General features: G+C 50.3%; 1 protein-coding gene across 1 annotated transcript; it reads left to right on the plus strand.

Annotated features, from left to right (window-relative positions):
• Positions 1-8,178: 8,178 nt before the first annotated feature.
• SRXN1 (sulfiredoxin 1) lies at positions 8,179-12,888 on the plus strand (the record flags this gene model as incomplete). The annotated part of the gene is made up of 2 exons (XM_079719815.1): positions 8,179-8,388; positions 12,685-12,888. 2 exons carry the CDS (start codon positions 8,179-8,181, stop codon positions 12,886-12,888), a joined length of 414 nt encoding a protein of 137 aa, XP_079575941.1.
• Positions 12,889-20,536: the final 7,648 nt, after the last annotated feature.

Here is a 20,536-nt window from a genome sequence, read left to right on the forward strand (position 1 = left end):
TCTACCTCCACCACCTCCCTCCCTCTCTCCACAGTGGCCACAGGGATCTTTTTAAAAATGCAGATCTGATCATGTCACTCCCATTCTTCTTCCCTGTCTGAATGCTTCAATGACTTCCCACTGTGTGTGTGGGGGGGGAGAGGAACCAGCTCTCAAAGACCTACCTGATCTGACTCTTTCTGTCACTCCAACTGAACCTTCAGCCATGAGCCCCTTTGCTCTTTGAGTTCCAGCCACCTCTGTTTAGCAATTTTGCTCCCTCCTACCACAGGGGCTTTGCATAAGCTGTTCTCACCACCAGTAACATACTCCATTTGCACTGCCATTACCACCACTGTTGATTAGTTATTGCCTTTTCATCCTTCATCTCTCAGCTGGATGATCACTTCCCCAAGGACCACATGATCTTGGTTCACAGCACTTACCATCAATGCACACTTTCCCTTTAATCAGTGTGATTATTTGGTTATTCTCTGTCTCCCCCATTAGATTAAAGCTTCATGAGAAAGGGACTCACAGTGTCTTTGCTTATTAAATTTCCTGGGTCTAGTGCAGTACCTAGCCAATAGCAGATAACCAGTAATTATCTTTTAATGAACTACACACATTTAAGTCATAATCAATAACGGTGGCTTATGCCTTAAAAAAACCAGTCTTTGTCCCTCATAGCCATAGATGATTGGTTCAGATGTGAGCATCTGACTAGAACTTGGAAATTTCCTCTCTCCCTCTCTGAGTCATAAGACCTGTAACTTGAGAGCTGTGGCTCAGATTGCTAGCTACTTATCAGCATACATTCTCTCCCTCCTTAGTAAGAGAACTCCATTGTTAGCTAAGCACATTGCCACATTGAATGAAGACTACATATCCCAGCTGACCTTGCAGCCAGTGGTGGCCATGTGACCAAATTCTGGTCAATGACATTCAAGGAAAAGTGTTATGTGGAACTTCTGAGACAGCACCCTAAAAAGGAGGGGGTCATATCTTTGCCTTTCCATTTCTCCACCTTCTTCCAGGCTGGCACTTCAGCAGCAGTCTTGAACCAGGAGGTGACGCTGAGAATAACACCTTACTCTAAAATGATGGAGTTGACAGAAAGGGCCTGTGCCCCTAGTGATGGTGGAGCAGTCACCCCAGCCCTGGACTTCCTACTTCCAGCTTCTCTTTCGTGAGAGGAAATACATTAGGGTGTTTTAAGCCTCTCTTGTCAGGCTTCTCTTACTAAAAGTCAAATATAATCCCTGTTGACAGCCACGTTCCTGTTATGTGGAAGTAGTCCCTCCACCAAGCGACAGAAAAAAGTCTCTGAACCCACTTTTCCCTGAGGCCCAGCTTCACCCCACAGTCAAGGGCATAACCAAGTGTTCCATTTTCATTAAGCTAATTCACGTTGGCTTTCTTCACCTGCAAGCAAGGGTCTGGGCAAATACATTGAGACTAGTCTAGAAGTGCAAACACAGAGAGACCTTCGAGATCTATTATTAATTTAAAATGTAATCCAACAGCTCATATTTATTGAGCACTTACAGTGTGTTGGGCACTGTTCTAAGGACTTTACCTACATCACCTCTTTTCATTCTCTCAACAACTCTACAAATTAGGTGCCATTATGATGGCCATTTTGAAGGTTAAGAAACCAAGGCACAGACAGGTGCCTGGCCCAAGGTCACATGTCTAATAAGATGTGTGTAATTTTTTTTTTTTTTTTTTTTTTTTGTGGTATGCAGGCCTCTCACTGTTGTGGCCTCTCCCGTTGCGGAGCACAGGCTCCGGACGCGCAGGCTCAGCGGCCATGGCTCACGGGCCTAGCCGCTCCGCGGCATGTGGGATCTTCCCAGACCGGGGCACGAACCCGTGTCCCCTGCATCGGCAGGCGGACTCTCAACCACTGCGCCACCAGGGAAACCCATAATTTTAACCCAGGCAAGGTGCAGAACTATTGGGGATGACCCATGAAATTCCCCTTTTGCCTTAGTTTTGGCTCCCCAGAAGCAACGGCTTGAGTGCAAGTGGTTTATTTCGGAGGTGATTCCAAGAAGCAGGAGTGAGGGGGCAAGAAGAATGAGACAGTGGGTGTGTCAGGGGGGTTGTTGCAGCAATGGGGCTGGGTACTGTTATTCTCTGAGAAGGGTCCAGAAAGGTCCAAATAGTCTGGCATGCTTCTCACAATTTTCCACCTATGACAATGGAAGACTGGCTTTTATTCACCAGCTCCTGTCCCCAACAGCCAACACCTCTGGGAGACTCCCACAGGGATGGAAAATATGGAAGACACTGCAAGCTTGAGCTGGGAAGCCAGCGGTGCTAGGTGAGTCTGGGTTTGCATGGACCTTCCCACCACAACTTCAGTTGAAATCAAAGGTGGGCCAAGGGGTTGTGCCACTGACACCCAGGTCTTTGCTCTGCCCTTTCCTCATTGACAAAGCTCACATTTGTTCAGACATCCACCCATCACTTAACCCATCCGGGGCCTCAAAGGAGGCTGACTCCAGGGGTGTGGCTGATTGGTCTCCTCCAAACCAATCACAGTCATCCCAGTGGGAGACAGGTTCCAGCACCCATACTTAAGCAGCTCGGAACATGGTATGTTCCTGGAGAATATTATTAATCCCAGGTAGTCATGTGATTCGAGCTAGCTCAATCAGACCAAAGAGAAAAGCTTTAATTCCATCTCGCTATGGGAGAGGTTCTCTCTCTCTTCTCCTGGATGTGAACTTCTATAGACTGAATGTTTATGTCCTCCTAAAATTCATAGGTTGAAGACTAATATCCAACGTGATGGCATTTGGAGGTAGGACTTTGGGGAGGTGTTTAGGTCATAAGGATGGAGCTCTCATGAATAGGATCAGTGCCCTTATAAGAAGAGACCCCAGAGAGCTCTCTCACCCCTTCCACTGTGTGAGAACACAGCAAGAAGATGGCCATCTATGAACCATGAAGTGGGCTCTCTCCAGATACCAAATCTGCCAGCACCTTGATCTCAGACTTCCAGCCTGTAGAATTGTGATAAGTAAATGTTTGTTGTTTAAGCCAGCCAGTCTAAGGTATTTTGTTATAGCAGCCTGAGCTGACTGACAGGAACAAAGAAGGAGGCTGCCCCAGTTGGCACTGGCAGTCATCTTGTGATTATGAGGAGAAGCAGTTAAAGTGTGAAGCCACCTCAAGGCCCCAAGGAGATGCTCAGCAGGTACCAAAGCTGCAGAAGAAAAAGGCAAACTTTCTGCATAAAATAAGAACAGGAACTTAGTGATTGGTAGAGGGGACAAAGAGGAGATGGAGGAGAAAACAGAAAGTGAGAATGGGACCAAGCAACATGGCAGAATTCTGTAAGCCAAGCCGTAGAAATAGACAAGAGCATTTTAGGGGTAGAGAAATATAAGATTTAATGTTCCTTTTGTGGCACAGAAATCCTTTCCTCTTTCCAAACACTCAGGAAAGTCCTCTGCATACCTGATTACCTGATGTATAACATTCTTTGTCAAAAACGAAGGGGAAGGGGAAGAGTAGGGAGCCCAGGAGCAGAACGGGGAGAGCAGGTAACTAGGGCCTTTGGTTGCAAACCACAAACATGGACTCTGGCTGGTTTGGACAGAAAAGGCATTTATCGATGTCCTGTCCCTTATTCCCTTGGGCCATCTCTGAAGCAGGAAGCTTCCTCCGGGTCCTCAGGTGCTTGCTCAGTCCGAGTATAGAGCAGCCCATAAATGGCAAAGGCTTAACATCCTGAGGCCACCCTCAACCAGTGAGGGACAGGAGTCAGTGGATAAAGATACACAGCCCCCCTGTCGGTCAGAGGGATGATTGTGATGCATGATGTTTCCTCTCAGAGTCTCCAGCAAGAGTAAGCCCCACTTAACCACCATGTTAACCTGCTCATCAGAATCCCCTGTATTGGCATTTCTCCCTTCCCCAGTCCTTCCTGGGATCACCTCCTACAGCAGACTGTCTTCCAAAGATGGTTACAACAATATCTCCCTTGTGGAAACAAGCTCTTTTAGAACCGTGCTACCCTTCCCATCAAGAGATGGAATCTCTGTACCTTCCCTTCAGCCTGGTCGGGGGGAGTGGTGGTGTTGTGACAGCTCCCACAAACAGAATGCCACAGAAATGATGCCAATATGACTTCCAAGACTAGACTGGAAAAGGCCATGAAGCTTCTGCCAGGTTCTCTGTGACACTCATTCTTGGAAGCCAGCTGCCATGCTATGAGCAAGCCCAGGGCACATGGAAAGGCCCCATGGAGGTGTTCTGGCTGATAGGCAGGATGGTCCAATGCATGTATAAGTGAAGACACCTCCAGATGATTCCAGCCCCAGCCATCAAGTCACCCCCAGCTTTTGAGTCACCTCCCAGCTGATGGTCCAGACATTTCAGAGAAGAGACAACCAGTCCCCACTGTGCCCTGTCTGAATAACTGACCCACAGAATCTGTGAGGATAATAAAATGGTTGTTTTATGTCACTACATTTTGGATCAGTTTATGTTACAGTGATAATAACTAGAGCAGCTCCCAAATATAACTACCTGCACACAAGTCCTAGTCTCAGGGTCTACCTTTAGGAGAATCCAAACTAAAACAAAAGGATATTGTGTAGATCCCAGAATTTCTCCAGCTTCCAGTCCCAGGCTTACATTAGCCCCAGTGGAAGGTACCTCATCTTAATCCCAACACGAGGCTTAAGTCTCCATCTCATTGGTTTAGGGACAAATGGGCTGATATAATAGAACCGCTGATTGGGCAGGTCCTCTTTCCCCTCAATTCTCCCCCTCCATGGGGTCTGCCCAAGAACCATACAGGAAAACTAGATTGTAGCACCAGGCCTTGCCAGTTCTGTTCAGGGATCAGAGGCCATGAACTTCAGGGGAGGGTAAACCCTCTTGAGCACAAAGGTGAATGCCAATTAAGCTAAGCCAATCAGGGTAATTCCACTCCCCTTGCCAGGGATTGGTTTAAGCATGGAAATGTGATATAATCTTGCCAATGAGACATGAGGAAAAGGCTCCTGGGCAGGGGGGTGGGGATGTAGGGGATGGTTACTAAAGCTTTCTTCACTCTTTAAAAGAGGCACAAAGTGATGTCGATGCCCTAGCTTCCACCTTTGAAAGCTGTTGTATGTGATGCTTGGAGCTACAGCTACCATCTTGGGACCATGAGGGGCAAGGCTGAGGATAAAAACCAGAATATGGAGGATAATGGTACAAAAAGCTGGAAAGAACCTGACATTGTTCAACTACCTCTTTGCCAGTCTTGGATATGTCTACTTCCAGACATCTTAATTATGTGAAAATACAAGTCTTCTTAATGCTTAAGCCATTTTGAGTTGAATCATCGGTCTCTCAACATACAGAATTTGTTGCCAGGAGTGGGGGTCTCACTGGGCATACCGTGATGAGAGATTCAGGACAAATCTCCATTTTTCCATCCTAGAAGCTGTTCCCCCTGCCTCTTCTTACTTTCTGAAATTAGGAAGTGGTTCTAAGAGGGACAATTTCCCTCTTCATGAAATTCTCTAATTCTCAATAATTCTGGGACTGAGGTGTGGGTGTTAGCTCTATATCCTGAAACAAAGTATGGTTTAGATGCTCAGAGGGATTATATTGTGAAACTGCAGAAAGAGAAAGGTTCAAGTCAAATTCATAATGGTCTCAGCATTCCAAGGTTTGCAAGAGATTAAAAACCCAACATGGGGCTTCCCTGGTGGCGCAGTGGTTGAGAGTCCGCCTGCCGATGCAGGGGACACGGGTTCGTGCCCCGGTCCGGGAAGATCCCACATGCCGTGGAGCAGCTGGGCCCGTGAGCCATGGCCGCTGAGCCTGCGCGTCCGGAGCCTGTGCTCCGCAACGGGAGAGGCCACAACAGTGAGAGGCCCGCGTACCGCAAGAAAAAAAAACAAAACAAAAACCCAACATGAATGATCTTCAACAGCAAAATGGAGTATTGCACAATTCACAGAGCACTTATTATGTGCTTCTTCCCAAACCACACTCAACAACTTTGAGTGATGGGCAGCATTACCCCATTTTGCAGAGGCTTCAGAAAGTGTCCACAACTGGCCAGTGCAACAGCCACCCAGCGCACCCCCAGGGATAACTTCTCTGGTTTTTCTCCAGCTGAGAAGGCGAGTATGCATTCCCCATGCATGTGACAACCAGGGTGAGAAGAACCACCAAACCAGACTTGCCTGTCTTCAGCCAGGTCTGGGGCTGTGCCACCTCCCCGCTTTTGCTCAAGCTGTTTAGCTGGAATATCCCTCCTATCTACCTTTTATTCAGCATGTTTTATATGCCAGGTACCTTTCTAAACACTTTATGCGTTATTCTCATTTACTCTCCCTGGCAATTGAGAGAAGAAACCGAGGCACAAAGAAATTGCGTACCCCACCACACACACACACACACACACACACACACACACACACACACACACGTCACACAGCTAGTTGGTGATGCAGCCAGGATTTAAATCCATGCCATTCAAGTGATTCCAGATCCTACACCCTAAACCATCACCTGCTTCTTCCCTCTCACTCTCCAGGACCAAGCCATTTTCCAGTGTGAATACCACCCCTCCAGGGAACCTTTCCTGGTGCTCTCAGTCAACACGGCCTCTTCTTCAGCACTCTGGGTGTCTGTAATGAAACCAGTCACCTTCCTTTTTTTTTTTTTTGGCCTCACCGCGCAGCATGTAGGATCTTAGTTCCCTGACCAGGGATCGAACGCACGCCCCTTGCATTGGAACCGCAGAGTCTTAACCACTGGAAGGCCAGGGAAGTACCCCAGTCACCTTCCTTGATTACCACTATGTAAGCACTGATTTACCCCCAACCCTGCCCTCTATCAGCCATGATCTCTGAGTGTCCTCACAATCTCCTCACAACCATTTTACAGAAGGCTGATGCTCAGAGAGGTTAAGGAACATGCCTGAGACCACACAGCTAGTGAGTGGCCAGATGGGATCTGAACCCAGGTCAATCTGTGCCAAAGCCGTAATGTTGCCATAGATGCTGATAAACACCTGAGATTTAAACCAGGAGCCTACCTCCCTCTGGCTCCAGAGGACACTGGGTGCTGAACCTGGGCTCAAGGGGATGGAGAGTTTTAAACAGAAGAGTGGGGATGGCAATCAGCATGTTTGGACCTAAGTCATCACCACCGCCCCTTGCAGCTTTGGTGTCCTCATCTGTAAGCAGGTGTTTAGTGGCCTGGGACTCTGAGCTCAGATAATCTGACTTTCATTTTCAGCGGCCCTATCTTGGACAAGTGCTTCAACAATCACACCTACTTCCTAGTGGCGCTGTGAGGATGCAACGAGACTATTATTGTGGAACTCCAGGGCAGGGCCCACACACTGTCAACATGATTCCAAAAGGCTCCTTGTTACAGTTACTTTTGCTGAACCGAGGCAACCAGCGGTGGGTTGAGAGAGCACTCTGGAGCCTGACTGCCTGGATTTGAACCCTGGTTCAGCCACTTACTAGCTCCATGACCTTGGGCAAATCACTTAAAAAAAAAAACTCATTGTGCCTCAGTTTCCTCATCTGTAAAATGGGAATAATAATCATACCTAGCTTGTACGGTTGTTTTGAGGTTTAAATAAGTTAATGTACATGCAAAGTGTTTAGAACAGTGCCTGACACAGCACCAGGTTCAGCAGATTCGTAGTATTTCAAATGTCATTGGTATTATCACCACCTCCACGACAATTACCACTAGGGATCCAAAGGCTGGGCAGCCAAGAGCCAGGTTTTGCCGACTCACCCTCGCTGGGCAGGTCCAGCCCCCTCCAACCCGTGTCCCCGCCCCCGCCACCCGTGACCCTGAGTCAACCCCGAACTGTGCGCCACCCGCGCCCCTCCCGTCCCACGACCTGCAGACTCACCCTGAGTCAGCCTCCCCCGGCGCTTCCACTCCCGGGACGCCGCGCGGCAGAGGGGAGACGGCGAGGCGCCCCCCAGCGGAGAGCCGGAGCTCTGCACGCGTCCCGCAACGCCGGGAGAGCCGAGCGAAGGTCCCGCAGGGGCGCTCGGGGGTGGGCCAGACCACTGTGGGGCCAGGGGAGAGAGGCGCTGTGCGGCTGCGCCCCTCGCCGCCCGCGCGGAATGGTACGGCCCGGCCGGGGTTAAAGACCTGAGAGGAGGCGGCGCGTCCCGAGACCGCGCAGGCGGCGGCCGCTGCGTGATGGGTCTTCGTGCGGGAGGAGGCCTGGGCAGAGCCGGAGCTGGCCGGGGGGCGCCCGTGGGAGCTGGGCAGAGCGGCGGCGCGCCGGGCGGCAGCATCCACTCGGGCTGTATCACCGCGGTGCACAACGTGCCTCTCAGCGTGCTCATCCGGCCGCTGCCGTCTGTGCTGGACCCAGCCAAGGTGCAGAGCCTCGTGGACACGATTCGGGTGAGGCCCCGGGGAAGCCGGCCGCTGGGAGGGCTTCGAAGGAGGGAGGTCGCGCTGGACGCGAGACGGGACTGGTTCAGTCTCAGCCGGAGGACGGTATTTGCTGTGTGACCTTGAGCAAGTGGCTGGGCCTCTCTGGGCCTCTATTTAGTCATTGAGCAGGGAGATTGGAGGAGATGATTAAAACAACGATCCTGATTCCTATATAGTACTTGAAGTGGCCAGGAGCTGTTTTAAGTAACTGAGCTTCTTCATGCCAACCCTATGAGGTAGATACTACTACTGTTGTTCTTCTTACAGACGAAGAAATGAGACACAAGAGGATTCAAGCAACTTGTCCAAGGTCAGGCACTTTAGAAAGTGGCACAGCCTGTCCCCAGTGCCCAGATGCATGGCCACCACCTTATCCTGAGATAACCTATGTGGTCACTTCAGGCAGTGGCAGTGGGATTGGGGGTGTCCTGTCTGCTGGGAGGGCCTTGTTTGAACTGGAACTGGGGAGGACGGAGTCAGCTGCATCACAGAAGTGCTCAAGAAGGCTGGGGTGATCCTGGCAGAAAATTCGGGGGAAGGAGGGGACGTGTGTGTCAGGTTAGGCCTGCATGGCATCTTGTCCCCCTCCCCCAGACCCTTGGAAGGTGGCCATGTGTGACCTACCAAACACCTCTACTGCTAGCCCGATTGTCTTTCAGTCCTATAGAGTTTACACTGCTGTTCCCACTGCCTGGAACTGCTTCCCAGGTAGCCACAGGGCTTGCTCCCTCGTTTGGGTCAGGTGCCTGCCTCCCGTCAGCCCAGGCCTCTATAGCTCTCCCCCTAACCTGAGGTATTTCTCCTTGAAGCACTTATGTCCACCTGAGTTACATTATACATTTGTTTGTGTTTTATTATCTCTCCTCTCCCTCTCATGTGAACTCCACAGGAGCAGGGATTTTGTCCTGTCTTGACTGTTTCCATAACGCTAACACGGTGCCTGGCTGTTTGTGATGGATCTGGCCAGGGATGCACTCTCCCACTCCTGGGCCTTTGCACAAGCTTTTCCCCTGCCAGTAAAACTCTTTCATCTCTTTACTGTTTCTGACTCCTTCTTGCTCTTCCTGTCAGTGTCAGTGTCTTCCCTGACAGCCCCTGATGGGTTAGGGGCCTCCTGTGGGCCCCCAGCCACCTGCATGCCCACTAGCATACCTCTGATCCTACTGGCTTGTAATGGCCTCAGTCACCTGTCTTCCAAGCCAGAACGATATGCTCTGTGAGGCAAAAACCAGGCCTCTCTTTGGTTACCATATGTGTTAGTTTTCAGTGGCTACTGTAACAAACACCAGAAACTTAGTGGCGTAAAACAAAGACAGATTTTATTATTTTATAGTTCTGTAGTTCAGAAGTCCAAAATGGGTCTCGCTAGGCTAAGATCAAGGTATCAGCGGGGCTGCATTCTTTTCCAGAGGCTCTAGGGGAGAATCCATTTCCTTGTCTTTACCAGCTTCTAGAGGCCACCCACATTTTTGGCTCATGACCTCTCTCCTCCGTCTTCAAAGCCAGCAACATCAGACCTCCTCTTGTTCCTCTCTCTTCCACCTTTAAGGTCTCTGGTGATTACATTTGGCCCGTCTGGATAACCCAGGATAACCTCCCCATCTCAAGATCCTTAACTTAATTCCATCTGCAAAGTTCCTATGCCACGTGAGTAACATATTCACAGGCTCCAGGGATTAGGACATGGACATCTTTGGGGACCATTATTCTGCCCACCCATTGTCACACCCCTGGTGCCCCGCACAAGGCCTGCCTGGCACAGCTGCCTCTCTTTGCTGCTCCACTGCCGGGCAAGCTGTGCTCCGCGCCTCACTTGCATCAGCTCCCTGACTTCATCAGCAGCCTGTAGGGTGTCTGTTCCCATTTTGCAGATGAGGAACAATGCCCAGTGTCAAGGCCACTTGCTTACCACCCCCGCCTACACTCCCCCCACCCCCCGCCCCACTGCCCTGTGTAGGAGCTGAGGTTCAAATTCAGGTGTTCCTGGTTCAAGGGCCCCAGCTTATAACTGCTGGGTCTTACTGCTTAATAATCATTTCTAGGATCAATGGAAGAATGAATCCATCAAAGCAGCCTAATAAGAGACCACCCGAGAGCCAGTGGTGGGAGGTCTTCTAGCAGCTCACACTTAATTCGGTCTCCCCCCTACCCCATCCCTCCCTGCCCCAGGCTTTCCCTATGTAGAGGACTACCCATTCTCCATCTAGATGCTCAGGCCCGTAACAGGAAGTCAACTTATATTCTCTTTCTCTTCTCCTCACCTTCACCCCTCCCCCGGGATCTTCCCCCTAAACATGTCCCAAACCTGTCTACCTCTCTGTGACCCCTCCATGCCCTCACCCAGGACAGCCACTTCTGGTGAATACCTGCTGAGGCCTCGCCTCTATCTTCCCTGCTTTTGCCTTTGTCCACTTCACCAAGCCTGCTTTCCCAGGACAACTTTGTTCTTCAGATCATGTCACCCTCCCCTGTTTAAAACACTCCAGGGGGCTTCCCTGGTGGCGCAGTGGTTGAGAGTCCGCCTGCCGATGCAGGGGACACGGGTTCGTGCCCCGGTCCGGGAAGATCCCACATGCCGCGGAGCGGCTGGGCCCGTGAGCCATGGCCGCTGAGCCTGCGGGTCCGGAGCCTGTGCTCCACAACGGGAGAGGCCACAACAGTGAGAGTCCCGAGTAACGCAAAAAAAAAAAAACAAAAAAACACTCCAGGGCCTAAGAGGTATAAACGTTCAGTTATAAAGTAAATGAGTCATGGGTATGAAATGTACAGTGTGGGGAATATATCAATAACTATGTAGTATCTTTTTGTAGTGACAGAGGATTAACGAGACTGAATCATGGTGATCGTTTTGAAATGTATAGAAATATCCAATCACTGTGTTGTGTACCAGGAACTAACATAGTATTGTAGGTCAATTATATTTCAAAAACAAATAAACAAACTCTTAGGAAAAGAGACCAGCTTTGTGATTGACTGGGTGGGGAGGGGGGTAAGGAGAGGGAGAAGTGTATGAAGGTGGTCAAAAGGTACTAACTTCTGTTATAAGATAAGTATTAGGGATGTAATGTACAACATGATAGACATAATGAACACCGCTGTACATTATATATGAAAGTTGCTGAGAGAGTAAAATCCTAAGCGTTTTCATCACAAGGAAAACATTTTTTTTCCATTTCTTTAATTTTGTGTCTATATGAGATGATGGGTGTTCACTAAACTTACTGTAGTCATCACTTCATGATGTTTGTAAGTCAAATCATTATGTTGTACACCTGAAGCTTACACAGTGCTGTATGTTGACTATATCTCAATAAAACTAGAAGAAAAAAATAAGATAAATAAAACGCTCCAGGGCCTACCCCCTGCTACCTTTCTGACCTCTTCTACTTCTCAATCCCCCGAGTCCACTCTGATCACACTGGCCTCCTTGCCATGCCTGCAATACAGTGAGCTTGTTCTGGCCTCAGACCTTTTGCATGTGCTGTTCACCCTGCCTGGAATGCCCTTCCCACGGGTAATACACAGTGTGTATTATTGAGCACGTTCCATGTGCCAAGTGTTGTTTGAAGCAGTTTATGTCTATTAACTCAACCCAACAGTTCTATGAGGTGGGTGTGTCATCTTCATCCCCATTTGATAGATCGGGAAACTGAGGCACAAATATGAATTGCCAAAGGTCACAGAGCATTTAAGTGGCAGACCTGAGATTTGAACCTGGCAGTCAGGCTCTTTCTTTAAATGACTCCACCTCTCTGTCTTCCCCAGGGGACTTCTCTGTGTTCAGGACTCTGCTCCACTGTCACCTCTGAGAGGCCTTGTGGACCCCCATCCCTGTCATGCCAACCTGCGTTATTGTCTTCATAGCATTTATCACTCTAACATTCACTTCTCCATTCCATCAGCCCCACTAGACCAAAGTCCCATGAAGGCAGGGGCTGTGTCTGTACCTTATTCCCAGAGTCTAGAACAGTGACAGGTAATATACATGTGGTCTGATAAATGATTAACAGCCTGGGTGGGGGAGCCCTGATTTGTAGCATCTGTCCATTTCCCTGGTGTAAATATTCTCACCGTGGCTGATTTTCATGCTACCAAGGTGATGTCAACCAACTGACAGTTGTCTCTGTGTAACAGTTGCCTCTCACAAGCCAGCACGAGCCAGCTTGAGCACCTGTAGGAGCTCAGCCCAGCTTAATAAAGTCTGCTTTGCAAGCTGTCCAGCACTGTGCCATGCTCATTCACCTTGCGCCCTCTTCTCTCCAGGAGGATCCAGACAGCGTGCCCCCCATCGACGTCCTCTGGATCAAAGGGGCTCAGGGTGGTGACTACTTCTACTCCTTTGGGGGCTGCCACCGCTATGCGGCCTACCAGCAGCTGCAGCGGGAGACCATCCCTGCCAAGCTTGTGCAGTCCACCCTCTCAGACCTAAGGGTGTACCTGGGTGCTTCCACGCCGGACTTGCAGTAACAGCCTCCTTGGCGCCTACCACCACTGCCACGAACCCAGAAGACACACCTGGCCTCCAGTGGGCTGAGCCATGCAAAGGTGTAGCAGGGATGCATTCTCTTTGTGCCTGGGGGGGCAGGTCTAACTCGAAGCACCCTCCTTCTTAGCTGCGAGACCTTGGACTCATGACTGAACAGTGTGGGAGCCCCACTTCCCACCTCGGGGAAAATGGGTCGTGTGTTTGCTCTTGAGGGATTATTGAGAGGGTGAAATGAGAAAGGAGATGAGTTTGGAGAGCCACATGCTGCTGGCTCCAGATTCCCAAGGACAAGGATCCTTTTGCATTTCTGTCTCTATATATCATATCATGTGAATACATTCATCTGCAAGTAAAGGAAAGCCTAGGTTCCAGTGGCTTAAACACAGAGAAGTTTGTTTTTCCACATAGCATGAATTCTGGAGACAGTAGGCTAATGGTATTGGTTTAATAACTCAGCAAAGTTATGGCACGCGTCTCTGTGATCCTTTCAGCCTTTCCCACATTGCGTGTCACTTCTTGGTCACAGGATGGCTGCTGTATCTCCAGCAATCATGACTGTGTTCAAGGAAGAACAGAGTTGGGGAGGAAGAAGGGCCCAGCCAGCTGGACCTGTCAACTTCTATCATAAAGTCAGGCCTTTTTCAGAGGCCTGTTTCCTGCTGTCTTCCCCTGTGTATTTCTACTTAGGTCTCCTTGGCCCAAACCAGGTACAGTCGCCACCCCTAGCTGCAAAGAAAGCTAATACGGCAGGAACACAGCTGTCAAACAGTTTAGTAAATCAATCATATACCATCTCCTAGAACTGGCACACTGCCTCCTAAATAATATTGGAATCCCATTAACAAGAGAGAAGTGAGGAATTGTGTATCAGTTAGCCGTTGCTGTGCAACAAACCATTCCAGAACTTGGCAGCTAAAAACAAGTTGTATATTTACCTAAAATTATTTGGATTGGCAATTTGGGCTGGGCTCATCTGGGCAGTTCTGCTGATCTTGCTTAGGGTCACTCATGGGGTTGTATGCAATCAGCTCTCACCCCAGATGTGGCTGGATGGTCTCGGATAGCCTGACTCACTTGTCTGGCAGTAGGTAGGCTATTGGCTGGGTGACTTGGTTCTCCTCCATGTGTCCTCTCCAGCAGGTTAGTTCAGGCTTATTTTCATGATATCATCAGGGCTCAAAGAGAGAGGGAGAGGGAGGGAGGTGTGTGTGTGTGGAGGGAGGGGAAGAGGAAGGGGGAGAGAGAGGAGAAGCTCCAAGGCTTTTTTGAGTTTTAGGTCAGAATTGGTACAACGTCACTTCTGCTAAGTCCTTCTGGTCAGAGCAAATCAAAAGTTTGGCTTAGATTCAAGGGCTGGGGAAACAGACTATACCTCTTGGAGAAGCTACAAAGGATTCGTGGCATTTTTTTCCACCTATCACAGATAACTTTGGATAAGCAAATAACAGTGTTTCTTTCTCACTGTTCCTCTCTCTTGTATGGAGCCTGCTGTGTCCAGGCTGAGGTCACTAAGACACTAGACACTGTCCTGGCCCTGCAGAGGGAAGGAAGTGCTGGGGCAGTGGGTGGTCTCTCCCAGGGCTGGGCCCACTCTAGGAGGGGCATCTCTCATCATCTGTACTGGTGGGTTAGGGGGAATGGGTAGGCCAGGTGGGACATTCCAAAGGGACTTCTGAAATCCTAGAGTCCTGGGGGGAAGGGAAGAGATAGAGGAAGGGTGCAGAGTGAGGCGGGCCTTGCTCTCACTGCCCTGCTAAGGGAACTAGGTCACTTGCTGTTTTCAAGCTTCAGTTTCTCCTGCTCAGTAATGAAGACGACAGCTTTCCCACCCATTCTCTGTCCCAGGGAAAGATGACTGGGGTGACCAATGGAATTTAAAACGTATGTAGTCGTAAATGCTGTGTGATATCCTGGATTGGATCTTGGAAAAACAACAACAAAAGGACCTTAATGGAAAAACTGGAAATCTGAATGAGGTCTGGATTTTAGATAATTTTACGAATGTTGACATTGGGGTAGGCTGGGTGGAGTATATGGGAACTATCTGTACTATATTTGCAACTTTTCTGTACATTGAAAATCATTCCCAAATAAAAGTTTATTTAATAAAAAGGGAGGCATAATTGCTTTAGACCAATGGCTCAGGTTCTCAAACGGGTTTGCTAAGCACAGATGGCTGGACCACACCCCCAGAGTTGCTGATTCAGAAGGTCTGGGATGGAGCCTGAGGATTTTCTTTCCTGCCAAATTCCCAGGTGATGCTGATGCTGCTGTTCAGGGACCACAAGGTGAGAACCACTGACCTAGATGGCATCAGTTATTTTCAAATATGGTGACATTCCCTTCACCTCCAGTGGAGAAGAAAGAGCTGGCTCCCAGGAGATCCACGTTCTGGAACCAGCTTGTGCACCAATTCCATATGAAATTGGACAGGCCCTTCCCTGGCGCTTTTTCCAAGCTGTCTAATGGACTTTACCCCTGAGGTTTGTAGTGAGGGTGAGGAAGCTGAGGGCATGCTTTGTAAGCTGCTGTCATGAGGTGCCACTGTTTCATGTAAGACACCTGCACCCACTGAGGTAGAGTAGCACAGTGGTTACCCCTTCTTGAAAGGACTTTCCCTTCATACAGATAAGGCCCAAGCAGGCAGCGCTAGGCATACTGCTAGGCACTGGGAGGAGGCTGCACAACAGACTTGGAGCGGGAGGGATTGTCGTTCTTAAGGAAGAGGAGCTGGGTTTTGAAGGGTGAAACCTGCTGGTTGCTCTCCGTGGAGGCTGAGAGCTGCATTTCCCACTTAGGCCAGCAGGTGGTGCTGCTTTCTGGCCTGCCCGAGCTAGGCTGGGCCTCCAGCCCGCAGAGCAACTGCTGTGGGAAGGGGATGGATGGAGGGTGTCTGGCTGTGAGGGATGCCCATCAGCGGCCCAGAGGAGCCAGGGGTTCAGGTAGGAGAAGGAGACCCGGTTGGGAGTTTGGAATTTCAGGTTTACTTACCTGTCCAATCTTGCTCTGTGGCCTTGTACACATCATGGCCTCTCCAGGCCTGCCTTAGGAGACTAGGGTCTCCACACTGGGTGTGCTGTGTCAAATTGTCTCAAGCTCAGCAAAGGCGGCACCTCCTCCAAGAAGCTCCCAGATCCTCCAGGCTGAGCTACATGCCTCTTCTGGGGTCCCCCTGATCCAAAAGTGTGTCCCCTCCCAAAACAAACTACTGCCCCAGGGAACTTGCATCCAGTGAAAGGCAGTGTGTAGGGACTCCTTATTTCCCTTACTGCCCTGGGACCAATGCTTTCACCATGGTAGACTTTTTTAATGTTTCATTTTCACAAGTTATATGTGCATATATTCACCTTTTAAACATTAAGATAGCAAAATGCTAAATAATTAAATATTAACAAAATAAAATATGAGAAGCAAGCAGAAGCCCACCATGAGTCCTAGTGCCTCCCTACTCTTGGCAATTATCTTCATGAATTTGGCGTATACCCTTCCAGACCTTTTTCTAACTTAGTAGCTGTGTGTGTGTGTGTGTATAAGTAAGGAATGTTTTCTTTTTTTACTTTCTTTTGCAGATCACATTTCTTCCCTGGCGATGCACCTTAGCTATCCACCCCATTAGTGCCTTTGCTCTTCTCCCAGAGTATCCCTCCTTCTGGTCGCTTCCTCAGAGGGGCCTTCCTGACCATACTGTCTAAAACAGCCCCCTCCCCCATCATTTATCACTGCACTGTTTTATTTTTTTCATGGCATTTATCGCACTCCCTGCAATTATCTTCTGTTTCTGTTTATGACTGTCTCATCCACTAGAACGTAAGTTCTTGAGGCAGGACTTGATCTGTCTTATGACTGTAGGCCCAGTGCCAAGAAGCACCTGACACATAGCAGTTATTCAATAACTATGTTAAATGAATAAATTCCACATAGGTCTAGCTCATTCTTTGAACTGCTGCATGGCATGCCAGGGTCTGTATATAACCACGTATTAGTCATTCTCCTGTTAATGGCCATTTAGGGGGTTACTGTTATTTGCTGCTGTGAACACCTTCTGCCATCAACTCTGTGCTCGCTCAACTGTGTACGTAGGAGCGGGACCGCCTAGCCGGTGCATAGGTGCTGGCAAATTGCTCTCCAGATTGGCTGTTCCAAGTGCCTTTCCCAGAGTTTGGGGGGCAGCTTTCCGTCCCTGCACTCCAGCCAGTGCTTCTTAACCTGTTTTGGGTCATGAACACAGTTGAGAATCTGAAAGAAATCCGTGAGCGCTTTCTCCAGAAAGACACACACACAAGTCTTTCGGGCAATTTCTGGGGATTTGATGGCCTCATCCCCCAGGGGGCCCTGTGTCAAATGGTTAGAATCCTAATTGTCTCACTGTATGGACTGGAATGCTGAGGCACACGCAGATGGGGGTGTGAATGAATTAATAAATGGGATCTAGTTTTATGAGGGTAAAGTGGTCAGACCCTGATCTGTCTCCAGTCAGAAAAAACACCTGTCTTGGAGAGGGTGGGGGCGTGCAGCCCTACTCTACCCTCGACCAGGGGGCCCCCAAGGATGAGCTCCAGAGGCTCCCTGGGCTAGGTCTGGGCGGCTCCACCTGTCAGCCCTGGCAAAAGGTAGGCCAAGTCTGGCATCCAGGGTCAAAGCTGGGAACCAGGGAGAGGCCTTGACTGCCTTGGTCCGGATAGGGGCTGCAAGGCGTCCCTCCCTACCTCCCAGACAAGCCACATTTGCTTCCATGTTCCCAGGCAGCCTCTGGGGTTCGCATCCCGACTCCAGATCTTCTGTCGAGCAGGAACATAGGGAGTGCTCATTACAGAAAGGCCACCACCACCACCATCATCATCATACCGTCATCATCACTTCCATACCGGATGCAGTCGTCCCGACAGGTGGACAGGGAGGAAATTATCTTCCCTGTTGGACAGATGGGTAAACTGAGGCCCGAAGCGTAGCAGCGACCTGCCGCAGAGGCCTGGCTAGCGCAGCCGGGTTAATCGGCCGCACACACGGACCCCCCGCCGGCCCATCCGCCCCGCCCTACCCGGCGGCCCCTTCCCCGGGCCTGACCCCCCGGCGCTGCCTGACAGATGACCTCAGCTGCCGCCAATCCATTGGTTCCAGCTCCCAGGGGGAGCGCAGAACAAAGCGCGCTTTGTGGTGGGGCCGTCCCCTCCCCCGGCGCGCTGCCGCCGGGACCCCCTCCGGAACTCCGCGCGACGCCCCCCGGCCGACAGCCGTGTAATGTCTTCCAGGCCGCGCGGCTCCTTCCAGAGCCCCGGAGCTGGGCTCTCCTCCCCCGCGGGGGCTCCCCGGACGGCGAGATCTGGGGGCGCCCCCAGCGGGAGGTTGTGCGGGCCGCCGACCTGTCCCCCGGGAGGCAGCGGGGGATGGGGGGGCAGGAGGCACCGGCGCCAGTGGCCCCGGGTGTGGGCGCGGGGCAGGTGCTGCCACCTGACGATCTTAGAGCTACAGCATGGGGTGGAAAATGCTGGCGATGGTGTTGTTACTATTATTGTTGTTGTTGCCATTACTATTATTGTTATTATTTTGTGGTTGTGAGGGGGAATCACTTTCGACAGACCTCCGTTTGAATCTTGGCTTTGCCACCTGCTGGCCATGGGACCTTGGTGAGCATGTTCACCTCGCAGAACGACAGCAATAGTAGCCAACATTTCTTGAGCACCTACTGTGTGCCAGACCCTACTAAAGGCTTAAAGGCTTTATTGAACTCGTTTAATCCTCACAGCAAACTTGGGAGGGAGGAGTTATCATACCCCTTTTACAGAGAAGGGAACGCTGGCTCCAGTTGTCCTGGAGACAAATTCACCTCTTGAGCCTCAGTTTCCTTGTCTGTAAAATAGGCTCCCCAAGAGTTGTTCACTGCTCATTGGCTTGCCTCCTTCCAGCTGAGGACACAGGGCTGGGAGCCGGTCCCTGGCTTGCCCAGGAGCACCCAGCATGTGTCCGCCCCAAGTCCCCCCCGTCTTTTGAGGACCCTCCGTGGAGGGCACCGCAACTGCTGGCTCCTGTTGGGCTTGTAGGGGGAGGAGGAGTTGAAGGAGGGTCTGCCTGCATCTGAAAACCTTTCCCCTGACAGAGAAGCTTTGCTGTCCTGTGCTGCCCTTGAGGGTTGAAGGGGTGAGGGCAGGGAGAGAGGGACGCCATGCCCAGAGAGGGGACCAAGGGGCCACGGAGGGGGCTGGGAGTGGCTGCCCCCCGCCCTTCACACACTCCCTGGACGTTCATTCTCCCATATGCACCTACTGGGCACCAGACACTGCTCCAGGTGCTGGGAACATCAGAGTACAAAACAGATGGAAACTCTCATTCTCTTGAAGTCCACTCAGGGGAGAAGAGCAAGAAAAACACACGAAATATACGTAAAATGTAAACGGCAATATCTGATAGTGATAAGGGCTGTGAGGGAAAAGCAGGGGAAGAAGAAAGAATGAGATGGGAAACATCAACTTCATTAAGGTATGGGACCTCTCTGAGGAGGGGGCATCGACCTGAACAGAGAGGAAAGAAGCCCTGTGGATGTCAGAGGGAAGCGTGTTTCAAGCAGGAGGAACAGCACGTGCAAAAGCCCTGAGGTGGGAGCCTGCTTGGAGGATCCAAGAAACAGCAAGGCAGCCAGTGTGGTGGGGGCAGCCTGGATGGGACAAGGCTGGGCTGGGCAGCTGATGAGGTGGGAGAGGTGGGCACTGTCAGCCTGGGACTTTGGCTGGGAGCCATGTAAGGCTTGGAGCAGAGGAGGGACCGGGTGGCTCTGGCTGCTGAGTGGAGCAGGGATGGGAAGGGGGTGAAGCGGAGGCTGCTCTGTCACCAGGGCCCCAGGTGATGGTTGGTGGATTGGATCAGGGTGGAGAGAAGTGATCAGAATCTGGATGTAATTTGAAGATGGAGCCCCAGAATTTTCCAACGGATGGAACTGGATCTGAGGGATGAGAGTGAGAGGGAGGACTCTGGTGACCGCCAGATTTGAGTGTCCACCAGCCCTTTCCAGAAACTTCACTGCAGGCCAGAATGTAGACACAGTCCCTGGGGTGAATCCCACTCTGCTGCTGGTGTCCTGGGGGACTCGGCCAAGCACAGGACACACAGTAGGGCCTCCAGTTCCTCAAGGGCACAAAGAGGAGATGAAGTTAGAAAAATGTTTCTTAAAATTCTGTCAAGAGCCTCCTTCACAATTTGGGCCACTTGGGACAGGGGTACTTAGTATCACCTTCAGGGACCACTGTTTTTGAACCGTTAAATCTATTTGCTTTTGTTTTACTTAAACAAACAAATATTTTTTAAGGAAACTTGAGATAGCTGGACTAAATGGAAAATCAGTAGCATGTGACATAAATAAATGTGATTGTCAATGTAAACAGTGTAAATATAACACTGTTACTAACTTTGTCCATATCTGACTGAGGCTGTGCAATCTCTCTCCCTCTCTCTCTCTCTCCCTCTCTCTCTTCCTCTAGCTCTCAGTAGCAACTGTTTGAGAGACCCACCCCACCTCCACCAATCCAGGACTCTCTCCAGGACGGGAAGAGATTGAAAAAGGATTAATCATCTTGCTCTCTGTGTCCTCACCTTTTTTTGTTTTATTTAACAAATGAAAGCACTTACGATGTTATTTAA

Source organism: Hyperoodon ampullatus (assembly GCF_949752795.1).
Source record: "Hyperoodon ampullatus genome assembly, chromosome: 14".
Taxonomy (NCBI): domain Eukaryota; kingdom Metazoa; phylum Chordata; class Mammalia; order Artiodactyla; family Ziphiidae; genus Hyperoodon; species Hyperoodon ampullatus.